Source organism: Rutidosis leptorrhynchoides, chromosome 4 (assembly GCF_046630445.1).
Source record: "Rutidosis leptorrhynchoides isolate AG116_Rl617_1_P2 chromosome 4, CSIRO_AGI_Rlap_v1, whole genome shotgun sequence".
Taxonomy (NCBI): domain Eukaryota; kingdom Viridiplantae; phylum Streptophyta; class Magnoliopsida; order Asterales; family Asteraceae; genus Rutidosis; species Rutidosis leptorrhynchoides.
Genome location: NC_092336.1, coordinates 520053049 through 520070241, shown reverse-complemented (window position 1 = coordinate 520070241; position 17193 = coordinate 520053049). Strand labels below are relative to the sequence as shown.

Below are 17193 nucleotides of genomic sequence, written 5' to 3'. Positions count from 1 at the left end.
TAAGCTTGTACTTTTGTGTAAGTGTTCATGTGAATTGGTACTCTCTCTCTCTTAAAAGTCAAACAACTTGAACTTAAACAAACTGAATTAAGTGCTATTCAGTCAAATTGCTCGAAAAAATTGTGATAAGTGTGATCTTTGCTCGAGAACAGTGTGTAATTTGAGTATTTGCTCGAAAAATTGTGTTCAATATTAAAAGATTGACTGAAAACAGTGATTTTTACTACCCTAAAACCTTGCACGAAAAACTTTTGCAACTCGAAAATCTTAAATTTTGTCTCATTGTGCTCGAAAACTTAGTTTCCAGAGAACCTGGCTTTGCTCGAAAACCACCCTATTTTGAAAGCTTGGTTTTGTTTGAAACCCTAGTTATCTGCTCGAAAATTTAGGTGCTCTAGAACTAGCTATGTGCTCGAATACCTTAACTGCTCGAATACATTGCCTGCTCTAAAACTTTTCTAGTGCTCTATTATCTTACCTGCTAGAAAACCTAGGATCTTGCTTCCATAACTGTCCTGCTCGAAAACCTCCCTTTCTTTACTACTTTGTTGCTGCTCGAAAACATAGTCTAACTTGAAGTTTGGCTTTGCTCAAAAACCACTTGACTTATACAAGTGGTTTTACACCAAAACCCTAATTTCACTCTGATTACACAAGTGATTCTCTACACTCAAACTCATCCTCTTACTAATCTCTTATTAAAATTCCTCTCTTTTGCACCACTCAGTTTACACTACTAGTTAAGATGGCTACTGCAAACTGTGATGCTTTGGTCCTGGGCTCGGATACCCGTCCTCCCATGCTGTTCGAGGGACTATTTGACGAATGGAAACGAAGGTTTGACAACTTCATCGATGGAAAAGGAGAACAAACCAAATACCTCTGGGAATCATTTCTCAATGGACCTAAGATCTCACTTCACCCTGACACCGGCGCGGTTCTAAAACCCTATGAACTCCAGGGTGAAGAAGCCAAGAGAGCTCAAGCCGATATCGATTCCAGGTCCATTATCATGCAAGCCCTTCCTCATGACATGTACAAGTCCGTCAGCTCTCTGAAATCTGGAAAAGAACTTCTAGATGAAATCACCCGTCAACAGGAAGGATACAGCCAATCCGATCAGACAAAACTTGACATAGCTCTCGCAATGTATGAGGACTACTTTCAGAAACTTGATGAACCTCTAAAGGACTGCTACAGGCATTTCTGTGAAGTCATTAATGAGCTAAAGAAGGTTGGAATGAAAAAGGAAAATCATGAGCTGAACATGAAATTTCTGAAGAAACTAAATGCCACCTGGACACCATACGGAAAAAACTTTCGTGCCTCCAAAAACACCAAGAAGTACAACATCCATGAAGTTGTAGGGAAACTAATGAATCATCAACCTGATGTTCTGTAACGACCCTGGATTTTCCAACGTTAATTATTAATAATTATTATTATTAATACTTGTGATTAAACAAATGTATGTTATTACATGAACATGTTGCCATGATTGCCCGTACTTGACTTTAATTGCCCGAAACGTCTTTGTGACACACGAAACTTGCAAGAATAATATTTTCAAGTATTATTTACGTTCATGATTAAATTTTATTAATCATTTTAATTAACTATGGTTATTAGTTAGTTACTTGGGCTTTAATTGGATTGACTTGTTAAATACTTGAACTTGGGCCTTGTTAATGTTATGAACTCATGATATTGGGCTTATAAGCCCACCCTACATCTTAAATGGATTCATTAGCCCATGTCTTTCATGTGTAAGTATTACTTAATGATGTAACTAGCTAGTTTTTACATAAGAATCTAGTTACCACATCTTTCCCATAAAACTACCTCTTATATCCAACTTTTTAAGGCTTTACTTGCATGAGACTAGTGTGTAATCCACTCCCCCCTTCTCTCCTCCAAACCGTCAGCCTACATGGCCAAGGAGGGAGTTTTTGGCTTCACTTTTGTATTACTAGTTCACTTGTATTCTCTCATTTCCAAAAACACACAATACTTGCAATTCATTTCTCTCTCAATTTTCTCTACATTCTTGTAAGTAACATGAACAAAATCCTCTTCCTTTCTCTTGCTAAAAACCGTGACCAAGTACTCAAATCATCATCATATTTTGTTACCTGTTGTTGTTTACTTGATTATTGTTTACTTACTTACTTACTTGTAGTTGTTATTATTTTCTTACTAGTTAACAAGAATCAAACTCTTTAGTTTATTCTTCATCTTATCTTGTATTTACAAGAACAAACAAGAACATAAGCTTTCTAGTTATGTTCTACACTTGTTGTTTTAAAAAGATTTAAGTTCATGTGTTGTGAAAGCATACTTGTAATTCATGTTAGTAAACTTTAAAGTTTACTATCTTAAAGATCAAACTTTGGTTTGAATCTTTAAAGTATGAACAACCCGTGAACTAGTTACTAGTTTACTTAGTTTATTTCCTTATATTATGCACTTTAAATTCATGTTTGTTGGTTAAAATTGGTCAAGTGTTACTAGTTAACTTTGATCTCATTTATCTTGAATAAAAGTTAACTTTAAAAGTTCAAGAACATGTAAGTAAGCTTTCTTTAATTATAACTTTGTACACTTATGTTAGATCTAGACTTTTGAGTCTTGGATCTTCAAGATCAAACTAAGAACTATGTTCTATATCTTAAGATCTTGATTAGTTAGTTTATTTTCAAGTTTGAAGTTCTACATTTCTTTTATATTTCATGTATGTGTTAAATCTAAGACTTTGATGTAACTTTGGTTTATAAAAACACTTGCAACACTTGATTGTGTTGTGCTACACATCTTAGACTTGCATTTGGGTTATGATGGTCAAAACTTGGTAGAGATGATGTAAACACATCAACGAGTTGTACACTTGAAGCTATATGCATCAAGGATGAGAACCGTGATTAGCATCGAGTACCAAGAACTCCCGGAACCTACTGTTTTACTGTTTCTGTGTCTGACCCGTACGACCTGGGCTACTGTAAAGATGATTTTCAGATAGCTCTGTTCGAGTAGATAATTTTTCATTTAGGACTCGTCTTAATCTGAGTTACGGTTTAGGATTTATGGCCCTCCGATCGTCCATATGTCCTTTTAACGTTGTGCAGAAAATTCTGACCTACTCGCACTTAGACCGTCGTCACGGTCAAACGAAGACGAGTTTGCTTCTGGGATTTTTATCACAACTAAAGAACTCATATACGGAGCCATGGCCACTGGTCTTACCTTATTTCAGTAGGTATAGAGGCCGTGGTGACTGGCCGAACTCAGCCTTTGTTTTAAACTCTTTTCATGAACGAAACTTACCTTACACCTTTTATTTGATGATGAATGATGATGACCTTTAAGACCTTATTTACATACATTTAAACCTATTGGGATGATTTACTGACTTAGTACTATTTGACTTAGGTTGAGGACTTTTCGGACCTACACACTTGCTTATTTCCCGAGTCTTACTTTACCGCTACTTTATCATTGTGAGTTATAGCATTCCCTTTTTACTTTAACTTATTTTGGGAACTGAGAATACATGCGGATTTTATGTTTTACATACTAGGCACGAGTACTTAAACTTTATATATGTGTGGGTTATATAACGGCAGAAACATTCCCTTTAGCTCGGTAACGTTTAGTCATTGGTTTTTGAACCGGTGAACGCGAATCTTAGATATGGATCCATAGGGTTTGACATCCCCACTCGGACTAGTAGCGCTAGTATTTAACGGGTGTTTAATACTTCGTATACATACGCACTTGCCAAGTGTACTTTCAGGGGGTATAAACGTTAAGTTAGTTACCAAATGCCCACGGTTAAGCATATACTTTATCATACTGTTTTGAAACGCTCTTTGTAGCACTGAAATCTCGTGGCCTACCTTACATACTGTTATACTTAAACTATAGCTCACCAACCTTTGTGTTGACATTTTAAGCATATTTTCTCAGGTGCTTAAGGTTGCTTACGCTGTGTACTAGTCTTGCCGTAGACACCCGCTGCTCTAGTGTTATCACCGCATGAACTACTTTATCTTGCATTCAAACTTAATTACATTTGGAACTATGATTTGTAATGACCTAAGGGTCATGTACTATTATCTTTGCTCTATTCATAGGAGCATACTTTCGGTGTAAAACATTCGACGTTAGTTATGACATCACCTTTTATCTTGAATGCAAACGTATTTTGAAATAGCATATAGTGTTTGACCTTGTAATGATCCTGTTGTTGATGATTCGTACACGATGTTTTGTATGGGGCATCACATTTGGTATCAGAGCATTGGTTGTAGGGAATTAGGCTGCATTAGTGAGTCTAAGACCGACCCGAGTAGGATTCACTAATAGGACTAATCTACAACTTGCTAGTTTACTTGTTTTCGCTGAACTTACTGCATGCTGCTGCTTACTTTTACTACTATATGCCGTATGCTATTACATGATTTCACTACTGCATGCTATTATCTGCTTTCGATTGCATGATACTTGTCGTTATTGCCATGCTACTTACTGTTACACATGATTTAGACTGTTGGCCTAATACGTGCTTGCTTTATGACTTACTGACATGGAAAAATTTATTTTTCTTGTTCAGATGTTGGATACTCCACCTGCTATCATTTTGGGCAGTTCAGACTCGTCAGCCACCCCACCTGCTGCTGATGCCGACACACCGATCCCGCTACCCACGAGTGACCCCGGTGCTTCATCTTCCGGGACTAGCAGCCAGGCGCCTGCCCCAGTGGTTACTTCTAGCAGAGCCCAGGACCCTTCGAAGATTCCAGCTCCATCTGCCCCCAGACCCTCAGGATCACAGCCCCGCTCCGGTGAGATTGTGATTCCCGCGGAGTTCGGGGAAGGTCCGTTCCGTAACCGGTATCGCCATTGGTGCCGACGCGCCCCTGATGGACGTCTCATTCCGATCGGACCCGCTAGGTACAGACAGATGATAGCCGCCCAAGGAGGGCCGCCCGTGCAGTCACCACCACATGATTCGGACGACCCATCATCTGCTGATTCTTCATCCGATGACTCATCCACAGACGACTCGAGTGATGATGACTCCGATGAGGAGGACCCTGATGCACCTGTACAGCCACCCTCCACCCTGCCGAAGAAGCGGTATCACTTCGACGGTACTATTATTCCGGGGATCAACGGAGGACGAGCATTCACTGACGCATTCGATCGGCGTCGTAGGGTTACTGCCCGTAAGCGGCTTGTGCCGTACCCTGCCGACCCACTCGTGTGTAAGGCACCCCGTTACGTACTGACTATTTCTGGAGTCAGACCATCTACATCTGCACCACTGGCACCACCCGCACCACCTGCACCGCCAGCACCGCCTGCCCCACCATCTCCCGCTATTGAAGAATTGACAAGGGAGGTGGGGATCCTCCGAGCCCGAGTTACTGAGCTCGAGGACCAAATGTCCCATGTATTGGACATCCTACACCCACCTTCACCGTAGGGCTTTTGTATTTAGATTTCATTATGTAATCTAGTTGTAGTTTTATGTTTCACTTATGTATTGTACGGACTTATTCAGATGTATGAAACTTATTATTATTATTAATGAATGGAACTTTGCGTTATTTAATTCTTGCACGATGTTCTATTTACATTACTGTACGATGATTCTGTGGTATTTGTACCTAGATGCGTTATTTAATAACATGTGATGTTTTGATTCCATGTTGGTTACTATATACTGTATTATTATTATTTGAATACTGGATTTTGACTTGAGTCAAAATTTTTGTTTAGAACATCATGGCCAACGGACGATCAACATAAACACCTACCGCTGCTCAGATTGAAGAGATGATTAACGAACGAGTCACCACAGCCCTAGCGGAAAGGAACCCTCAAGGTCTGCCACCACCGGTTATCCCACCCGCTCGAAATGGGTGTACTTACAAGGAATTTTAGAGCTGTAAACCACATAACTTCAGCGGCACTGAGGGACCGGTTGGTCTCACTAGATGGTTCGAAAAGCTAGAATCAGTATTCCGAGTTAGTAACTGTTCGGAGGACTGCAAAACCAAATTTGCTTCTTGCACGCTGTCTGACGGCGCGCTCACGTGGTGGAACACAATGGCATAGGCACAAGGCATTGATGAGGCGTATGCTACGCCATGGGAAGAATTTAAGTGTGCCATGATTGAGGAGTATTGTTCGAGAACCGAGATACAAAAGATGGAAATGGAATTTATGCAGGTAAAGGCCGTTGGGAACGACCTTGATGGTTACAATAGGAGATTTTTGGAATTAGCCCTGATGTGTCCGACAATGGTCACCCCGGAATTCAAGCGAATGGAAAGATACTTCTGAGGACTTCCTAAGAGCATTAAGGGAAACGTCACCTCATCCAAGCCACCAAATGTCCCGGAAGCGATGCGCATGGCGCATACTTTAATGAATCGAATAATCATCGATGAATCGGAGAAGGCTAAGTCTGAAGCAGGTAGTAGTGAGAAGTACAAATGGGATAACAACAGGGGAAGGACCTATGAGCAAAACCCGACGAAACAACATGAGGGTTTTAGGGGAAACAACAACGGTGGAAATCCCAATCCGAACACCAACTCAAACCCGAACTACAAGGGAACCTTACCACAATGCAAGCGGTTCTATAAGCACCATACTGGGTATTGTAACGTTGTTTGTGAAAAGTTCTAACGGACTGGGCATATCGGGAAGGACTGCAAGGTCACCACTTTGAATGGGAAGCCGAATACCAATGGACTGAAAAAGTGCTACGAATGCGGACAGACGGGCCATTTCAGAAATGCGTGCCCTAACAAAAGAAAAGACGGCGGACCACTGCGAGGTAGAGCTTTCAACGTTAATGCAAGGGACGCCCGAGATAACCCCGACTTGGTGACAGGTATATTCACTATCAACAATCTTTTAGCTTCTGTCCTATTTGATACTGGTGCCGATAGAAGTTATGTATGTAGACACTTTTGCGATAAGATAAATTGGTCATTAGTCCCTTTAAAAGAGAGTATGCTTGTCGAGGTCACCAATGGAAAACTTGAGAAAGTTGACCATATTAGTCGAGGAGCTATTATCAACATAGCTGGTGCAGATTTCGAAATCGATTTGATACCCATCAAACTGGGAAGTTTTGACGTGATCGTCGGTATGGATTGGTTGAGCAAGATAAGGGCCGATATTATTTGTGGAGATAAAGCTCTTCGTATACCACAAGGAGACGGTGAGCCACTGATCATCTACGGAGAGAGATGTACCTCGAAGCCGAACCTCATTAGTTGCGTGAAAGTGCAAAATATCATGAAGAAGGGACGTCTTGCTGTCCTAGCGCATGTGAAAATGGTAGAAACCGAGGTGAAGAATGTGAACAACGTTCGAATTGTGAACGAATTTTCCGATGTCTTTCCTGAAGAATTGCCTGGATTACTGCCGCCGAGAGCAGTAGAGTTTCAGATCGACTTAATGCCAGGAGCTGCACCTGTAGCTCACGCACCTTATAGACTCGCACCTTCCGAGATGCAAGAATTACAGAGTTAACTACAAGAACTGTTAGACCATGGATTTATCCAACCAAGTTTCTCGCCTTGGGGCGCACCTGTTCTGTTTGTGAAGAAGAAGGATGGATCTTTCCGTATGTATATCGACTACCGTGAACTCAATAAATTAACGATCAAGAATCGGTATCCTCTTCCCCGCATTGACGATCTTTTTGACCAACTACAAGGATCGAGCATTTACTCCAAGATCGATTTGCGATCCGGCTATCACCAGTTGAGGGTGAAAGAAAGCGATGTAATGAAGACTGCATTTAGAACTCATTATGGTCATTATGAGTTTATCGTGATGCCATTCGGATTAACCAATGCACCTGTCGTGTTCATGGATCTTATGAATCGTGTCTGCAAGCCGTACCTGGATAAGTTTGTTATCGTCTTCATAGATGATATCCTCATCTACTCCAAGACCGAAGAAGAGCATGAGCAACACCTCCGACTAGTACTTGAACTTTTGAGGCAAGAGCAACTTTACGCCAAATTCTCCAAGTGTGAATTTTGGTTGAAGGAAGTTCAATTTCTGGGTCATGTTGTGAGTGACCAGGGTATCAAAGTTGATCCCACCAAGATTGAAGCTATCAGCAAGTAGGAGACCTCCACTACTCCGACGCATATTCGCCAATTCCTAGGTCTCGCCGATTATTACCGAAGGTTTATCGAAGGTTTCTCTCTGATTACGAGTCCTTTAACCGCACTGACTCACAAAGGCAAGAAGTTTATTTGGGAACCCGCACACGAATCAGCATTCCAAACTCTGAAGAAGAAGTTAACCACCGCACCTATCCTATCTCTTCCTGAAGGCAGTAACGATTTCGTCGTTTATTGTGATGCATCGAAGAGTGGTTTTGGTTGTGTACTGATGCAACAATCAAAGGTTATCACTTATGCCTCCTGACAATTGAAGATTCACGAGCGGAACTACACTACTTACGATCTTGAACTTGGAGCCGTTGTATTTGCGCTCAAATTGTGGAGACACTATTTGTATAGAACTAAGAGCACTATTTTCACCGACCACAAGAGCCTCCAGCACATCTTTGATCAGAAACAACTGAATATGAGACAGCGTCAATGGATTGAGATGCTGAACGACTACGATTGTGAACTTCGCTATCATCCTGGCAAGGCCAATGTTGTAGCTGACGCTTTAAGCCGAAAGGAGAGGACGACACCTCTTCGTGTTAGGGCTCTAAATATCACCATTTATTCGAACCTCAACAACCAGATCAGAGTAGCCCAAGATGAGGCTCTCAAGAAGGAGAATATAACTCATGAACATTTGAACATACTTGTCTCTCGATTCGAGGTTAGGGAATCTGGACTCCGATGTTATGCCGGAAGAATTTGGGTACCTCTTTATGGAGATCTACGGAACCTTATACTTGATGAAGCACACAAATCAAGATATTCGATTCACCCCGGAGCGGGCAAGATGTACCACAACCTTAAAGAACAGTATTGGTGGCCGAATCTTAAGAAGGAAGTTGCGACTTATGTTGGTAAGTGTTTGACTTGCTCGAAGGTTAAAGCCGAGCATCAGAGACCTTCTGGGTTACTCCAACAACTGGAAATCCCACAATGGAAGTGGGAAAGGATCACAATGGATTTCATTACCAAGCTGCCAAAGACGGTGGGCGGATACGATACCATTTGGGTTATTGTTGACCGCCTTACTAAATCTGCACATTTCTTAGTGATGAAAGAAATAGATACGATGGAGAGACTTGCTCAACTTTACATTAAAGAGGTTGTTTCTCGTCACGGTGTGCCTTTATCGATCATCTCCGATCGCGATCCCCGTTTTGCTTCTTGATTTTGGTGTTCTTTGCAAGAAGCCATGGGAACTCATCTTGACATGAGTACTACTTATCACCCTCAGACTAACGGGCAAAGTGAACGCACAATTCAGACTTTGGAGGACATGCTGCGTGCATGTGTCATTGATTTTGGAAAGGCTTGGGAAAGGCATTTGCCGTTAGCCGAATTCTCGTACAACAACAGTTATCACTCAAGCATTAATGCCGCACCTTTTGAAGCATTGTATGGCTGTAAGTGCCGATCTCCTATTTGTTAGGCCGAAGTAGGCGAAAAGAAAATCACCGGACCCGAGGTAGTCCATGAAACTACGGAGAAGATTGCTCAGATTCAAGCTAGACTTAAGACTGCCCGGGATTGTCAAAAGAGTTATGCCGATCTTAAATGTAAAGACTTTGAATTCAACGTTGGTGATCGTGTAATGTTGAAGGTTACACCTTGGAAAGGTGTGATCTATTTTGGAAAACGTGGAAAGTTAAACCCACGATACATTGGCCCTTTTGAAATCTTGGAACGTGTTGGACCCGTTACATACTGTTTGGATCTACCAGCACAATTGAGCTCAGTTCATCCTACCTTCCACGTGTCAAACTTGAAGAAGTGTCTTGCTGCACACGAACTCATCATACCACTTGAAGAACTTATAATTGATGACAAACTCCACTTTGTGGAAGAACCTGTTGAAATTATGGATCGTGAGATCAAAACTTTGAAACGCAACAAGATTCCGATCGTCCGAGTACGATGGAATGCCAAATGAGGACCTGAGTTTACCTGGGAGCGAGAGGATCAAATGATGCAAAAGTATCCTCACCTTTTCCCGACTCCTCCATCTACCTCAGCTTAAAATTTTGGGATGAAATTTTCTTTAACAGGTGGGTAATGTAACGACCCTGGATTTTCCAACGTTAATTATTAATAATTATTATTATTAATACTTGTGATTAAACAAATGTATGTTATTACATTTACATGTTGCCATGATTGCCCGTACTTGACTTTAATTGCCCGAAACGTCTTTGTGACACACGAAAATTGCAAGAATAATATTTTCAAGTATTATTTACGTTCATGATTAAATTTTATTAATCATTTTAATTAACTATGATTATTAGTTAGTTACTTGGGCTTTAATTGGATTGACTTGTTAAATACTTGAACTTGGGCCTTGTTAATATTATGAACTCATGATATTGGGCTTATAAGCCCACCCTACATCTTAAATGGATTCATTAGCCCCTGTCTTTCATGTGTAAGTATTACTTAATGATGTAACTAGCTAGTTTTTACATAAGAATCTAGTTACCACATCTTTCCCATAAAACTACCTCTTATATCCAACTTTTTAAGGCTTTACTTGCATGAGACTAGTGTGTAATCCACTCCCCCCTTCTCTCCTCCAAACCGTCGGCCTACATGGCCAAAGAGGGAGTTTTTGGCTTCACTTTTGTATTACTAGTTCACTTGTATTCTCTCATATCCAAAAACACACAATACTTGCAATTCATTTCTCTCTCAATTTTCTCTACATTCTTGTAAGTAACATGAACAAAATCCTCTTCCTTTCTCTTGCTAAAAACCGTGACCAAGTACTCAAATCATCATCATCTTTTGTTACTTGTTGTTGTTTACTTGATTATTGTTTACTTACTTACTTGTAGTTGTTATTATTTTCTTACTAGTTAACAAGAATCAAACTCTTTAGTTTATTCTTCATCTTATCTTGTATTTACAAGAACAAACAAGAACATAAGCTTTCTAGTTATGTTCTACACTTGTTGTTTTAAAAAGATTTAAGTTCATGTGTTGTGAAAGCATACTTGTAATTCATGTTAGTAAACTTTAAAGTTTACTATCTTAAAGATCAAACTTTGGTTTGAATCTTTAAAGTATGAACAACCCATGAACTAGTTACTAGTTTACTTAGTTTATTTCCTTATATTATGCACTTTAAATTCATGTTTGTTGGTTAAAATTGGTCAAGTGTTACTAGTTAACTTTGATCTCATTTATCTTGAATAAAAGTTAACTTTAAAAGTTCAAGAACATGTAAGTAAGCTTTCTTTAATTATAACTTTGTACACTTATGTTAGATCTAGACTTTTGAGTCTTGGATCTTCAAGATCAAACTAAGAACTATGTTCTACATCTTAAGATCTTGATTAGTTAGTTTATTTTCAAGTTTGAAGTTCTACATTTCTTTTATATTTCATGTATGTGTTAAATCTAAGACTTTGATGTAACTTTGGTTTATCAAAACACTTGCAACACTTGATTGTGTTGTGCTACACATCTTAGACTTGCATTTGGGTTATGATGGTCAAAACTTGGTAGAGATGATGTAAACCCATCAACGAGTTGTACACTTGAAGCTATATGCATCAAGGATGAGAACCGTGATTAGCATTGAGTACCAAGAACTCCCGGAACCTACTGTTTTACTGTGTCTGACCCGTACGACCTGGGCTACTGTAAAGATGATTTTCAGATAGCTCTGTTCGAGTAGATAATTTTTCATTTAGGACTCGTCTTAATCTGAGTTACGGTTTAGGATTTATGGCCCTCCGATCGTCCATATGTCCTTTTAACGTTGTGCAGAAAATTCTGACCTACTCGCACTTAGACCGTCGTCACGGTCAAACGAAGATGAGTTTGCTTCTGGGATTTTTACCACAACTAAAGAACTCATATACGGAGCTATGGCCACTGGTCTTACCTTATTTCAGTAGGTATAGAGGCCGTGGTGACTGGCCGAACTCAGCCTTTGTTTTAAACTCTTTTCATGAACGAAACTTACCTTACACCTTTTGTTTGATGATGAATGATGATGACCTTTAAGACCTTATTTACATACATTTAAACCTATTGGGATGATTTACTAACTTAGTACTATTTGACTTAGGTTGAGGACTTTCCGAACCTACACACTTGCTTATTTTCCGAGTCTTACTTTACCGCTACTTTATCATTGTGAGTTATAGCATTCCCTTTTTACTTTAACTTATTTTGGGAACTGAGAATACATGCGGATTTTATATTTTACATACTAGGCACGAGTACTTAAACTTTATATATGTGTGAGTTATATAATGGAAGAAACATTCCCTTTAGCTCGGTAACGTTTAGTCATTGGTTTTTGAACCGGTGAACGCGAATCTTAGATATGGATCCATAGGGTTTGACATCCCCACTCGGGCTAGTAGCGCTAGCATTTAATGGGTGTTTAATACTGCGTATACATACGCACTTGCCAAGTGTACTTTCAGGGGGTATAAATGTTAAGTTAGTTACCAAGTGCCCACGGTTAAGCATATACTTTATCATACTGTTTTGAAACGCTCTTTGTAGCACTGAAATCTCGTGGCCTACCTTACATACTGTTATACTTAAACTATAGCTCACCAACCTTTGTGTTGACGTTTTTAAGCATGTTTTTCTCAGGTGCTTAAGGTTGCTTCCGCTGTGTACTAGTCTTGCCATAGACACCCGCTGCTCTAGTGTTATCACCGCATGAACTACTTTATCTTGCATTCAAACTTAATTACATTTGGAACTATGATTTGTAACGACCTAAGGGTCATGTACTATTATCTTTGCTCTATTCATAGGAGCATACTTTCGATGTAAAACATTCGACGTTAGTTATGACGTCACCTTTTATCTTGAATGCAAACGTATTTTGAAATAGCATATAGTGTTTGACCTTGTAATGATCCTGTTGTTGATGATTCGTACACGAGGGTTTTGTACGGGGCATCACATGTTCTAGCCGCCCAAAACCCTAAATCTAACCTCACTGAAACCAGTGATCCTATGGCTCTGTTTGTTAACAAAAGCTCCACCAAAACCCCCTCCAACTGCTCCAACTCACTCAAAGCAAAACAAACCATTTCATCTGATGAGGACACATACTCTGATGTTGATGAAGAACATCGAGATCTCGTCAAGGCTGCCACAATGTTCAGCAAGCAACTGAATCTCAGGAGATCATCTGGAGGTTTTAGCAAAAACCACAACAATCGAACCTCATCCAGCTCGTCATACTACAAAAAACCCGAAACCTCAACCACTCAATACCGGGCTCCTGACAACAAGGACCCCAATAATGTTTGTTTCAACTGTGGTAAAATAGGTCACTTTGCACGAGAATGCAGACTACCCAAACAAAAGGATGCCGAGTACTACAAGAAAAAGATGTTGCTCGCCCAAGATGCCGAAAAGGGGAAGGTCCTCAAAGCCTCAGATGATGTTTGGCTAAACTGGTCAGACAGTGAACAGGAGCCCGAACGAGCTAATGTAGTGAAACTCACCAACATGAACTGTGCTCCTGACAATGTTTCTTCCGATGACGAGGAAGAGGTATGAAATGTCCCGTTCTTATTGATTAAAAACGTTCCATATTAATTGATTTCGTTGCGAGGTTTTGACCTCTATATGAGACATTTTTCAAAGACTGCATTCATTTTTAAAACAAACCATAACCTTTATTTCATAAATAAAGGTTTAAAAACTTTACGTAGATTATCAAATAATGATAATCTAAAATATCCTGTTTACACATGACCATTACATAATGGTTTACAATACAAATATGTTACATCGAAATCAGTTTCTTGAATGCAGTTTTTACACAATATCATACAAATATGGACTCCAAATCTTGTCCTTATTTTTAGTATGCAACAGCGGAAGCTCTTAGTATTCACCTGAGAATAAACATGCTTTAAACGTCAACAAAAATGTTGGTGAGTTATAGGTTTAACCTATATATATCAAATCGTAACAATAGACCACAAGATTTCATATTTCAATACACATCCCATACATAGAGATAAAAATCATTCATATGGTGAACACTTGGTAACCGACATTAACAAGATGCATATATAAGAATATCCCCATCATTCCGGGACACCCTTCGAATATGATATAAATTTCGAAGTACTAAAGCATCCGGTACTTTGGATGGGGTTTGTTAGGCCCAATAGATCTATCTTTAGGATTCGCGTCAATTAGGGTGTCTGTTCCTTAATTCTTAGATTACCAGACTTAATAAAAAGGGGCATATTCGATTTCGATAATTCAATCATAGAATGTAGTTTCACGTACTTGTGTCTATTTTGTAAATCATTTATTAAACCTGCATGTATTCTCATCCCAAAAATATTAGATTTTAAAAGTGAGACTATAACTCACTTTCACAGATTTTTACTTCGTCGGGAAGTAAGACTTAGTCACTGGTTGATTCACGAACCTATAACAATATATACATATATATCAAAGTATGTTCAAAATATATTTACAACACTTTTAATATATTTTGATGTTTTAAGTTTATTAAGTCAGTTGTCCTCGTTAGTAACCTACAACTAGTTGTCCACAGTTAGATGTACAGAAATAAATCGATAAATATTATCTTGAATCAATCTACGACCCAGTGTATACGTATCTCAGTATTGATCACAACTCAAACTATATATATTTTGGAATCAACCTCAACCCTGTATAGCTAACTCCAACATTCACATATAGAGTGTCTATGGTTGTTCCGAAATATATATAGATGTGTCGACATGATAGGTCGAAACATTGTATACGTGTCTATGGTATCTCAAGATTACATAATATACAATACAAGTTGATTAAGTTATGGTTGGAATAGATTTGTTACCAATTTTCACGTAGCTAAAATGAGAAAAATTATCCAATCTTGTTTTACCCATAACTTCTTCATTTTAAATCCGTTTTGAGTGAATCAAATTTCTATGGTTTCATATTGAACTCTATTTTATGAATCTAAACAGAAAAAGTATAGATTTATAGTCGGAAAAATAAGTTACAAGTCGTTTTTGTAAAGGTAGTCATTTCAGTCGAAAGGACGACGTCTAGATGACCATTTTAGAAAACATACTTCCACTTTGAGTTTAACCATAATTTTTGGATATAGTTTCATGTTCATAATAAAAATCATTTTCCCAGAATAACAACTTTTAAATCAAAGTTTATCATAGTTTTTAATTAACTAACCCAAAACAGCCCGCGGTGTTACTACGACGGCGTAAATCCGGTTTTACGGTGTTTTTCGTGTTTCCAGGTTTTAAATCATTAAGTTAGCATATCGTATAGATATAGAACATGTGTTTAGTTGATTTTAAAAGTCAATTTAGAAGGATTAACTTTTATTTGCGAACAAGTTTAGAATTAACTAAACTAAGTTCTAGTGATTACAAGTTTAAACCTTCGAATAAGATAGCTTTATATGTATGAATCGAATGATGTTATGAACATCATTACTACCTCAAGTTCCTTGGATAAACGTACTGGAAATGATAAAAATAGATCTAGCTTCAAAGGATCCTTGGATGGCTTGAAAGTTCTTGAAGCAGAATCATGACACGAAAATAATTTCAAGTAAGATTTTCACTCGAAATAAGATTGTTATAGTTATAGAAATTGAATCAAAGTTTGAATATGAGTATTACCTTGTATTAGAAAGATATCTTACTATAAATAAGAAAGATTTCTTGAGGTTGGATGATCACTCTACAAGATTGGAAGTAAGCTAGCAAACTTGGAAGTATTCTTGATTTTATGAAACTAGAACTTGTAGAATTTATGAAGAACACTTAGAACTTGAAGATAGAAATTGAGAGAGATCAATTAGATGAAGAAAATTGAAGAATGAAAGTGTTTGTAGGTGTTTTTGGTTGTTGGTGTATGGATTAGATATAAAGGATATGTAATTTTGTTTTCATGTAAATAAGTCATGGATGATTACTCATATTTTTGTAATTTTATGAGATATTTTATGCTAGTTGCCAAATGATGGTTCCCACATGTGTTAGGTGACTCACATGGGCTGCTAAGATCTGATCATTGGAGTGTATATACCAATAGTACATACATCTAAAAGCTGTGTATTGTACGAGTACGAATACGGGTGCATACGAGTAGAATTGTTGATGAAACTGAACGAGAATGTAATTGTAAGCATTTTTGTTAAGTAGAAGTATTTTGATAAGTGTCTTGAATTCTTTCAAAAGTGTATGAATACATATTAAAACACTACATGTATATACATTTTAACTGAGTCGTTAAGTCATCGTTAGTCGTTACATGTAAGTGTTGATTTGAAACCTTTAAGTTAACGATCTTGTTAAATGTTGTTAACCCAATATTTATTATATCAAATGAGATATTAAATTATTACATTATCATGATATCATGATTTATTAATATATCTTAATATGATATATATATACATTAAATGTCTTTACAACGATAATCGTTACATATATGTCTCGTTTCAAAATCATTAAGTTAGTAGTCTTGTTTTTACATATGTAGTTCATTGTTAATATACTTAATGATATGTTTACTTATCATAATATCATGTTAACTATATATATATATATATATATATATATATATATCCATATATATGTCATCATATAGTTTTTACAAGTTTTAACGTTCGTGAATCGCCGGTCAACTTGGGTGGTCAATTGTCTATAAGAAACCTATTTCAATTAATCAAGTTTAACAAGTTTGATTGCTTAACATGTTGGAAACACTTAATCATGTAAATATCAATCTCAATTAATATATATAAACATGGAAAAGTTCGGGTCACTACAGTACCTACCCGTTAAATAAATTTCGTCCTGAAATTTTAAGCTGTTGAAGGTGTTGACGAATCTTCTGGAAATAGATGCGGGTATTTCTTCTTCATCTGATCTTCATGCTCCCAGGTGAACTCGGGTCCTCTACGAGCATTCCATCGAACCTTAACAATCGGTATCTTGTTTTG

The 17193-nt window shown here is 38.1% G+C and overlaps 1 protein-coding gene across 1 annotated transcript; it reads left to right on the top strand.

Annotated features, from left to right (window-relative positions):
• Positions 1-745: 745 nt before the first annotated feature.
• LOC139842521 (uncharacterized) lies at positions 746-13748 on the top strand. The gene is made up of 2 exons (XM_071832653.1): positions 746-1344; positions 13124-13748. The coding sequence occupies exons 1-2, from the start codon at positions 746-748 to the stop codon at positions 13746-13748; spliced, it is 1224 nt and encodes a 407-aa protein (XP_071688754.1).
• The last annotated feature ends 3445 nt before the right edge of the window (positions 13749-17193 follow it).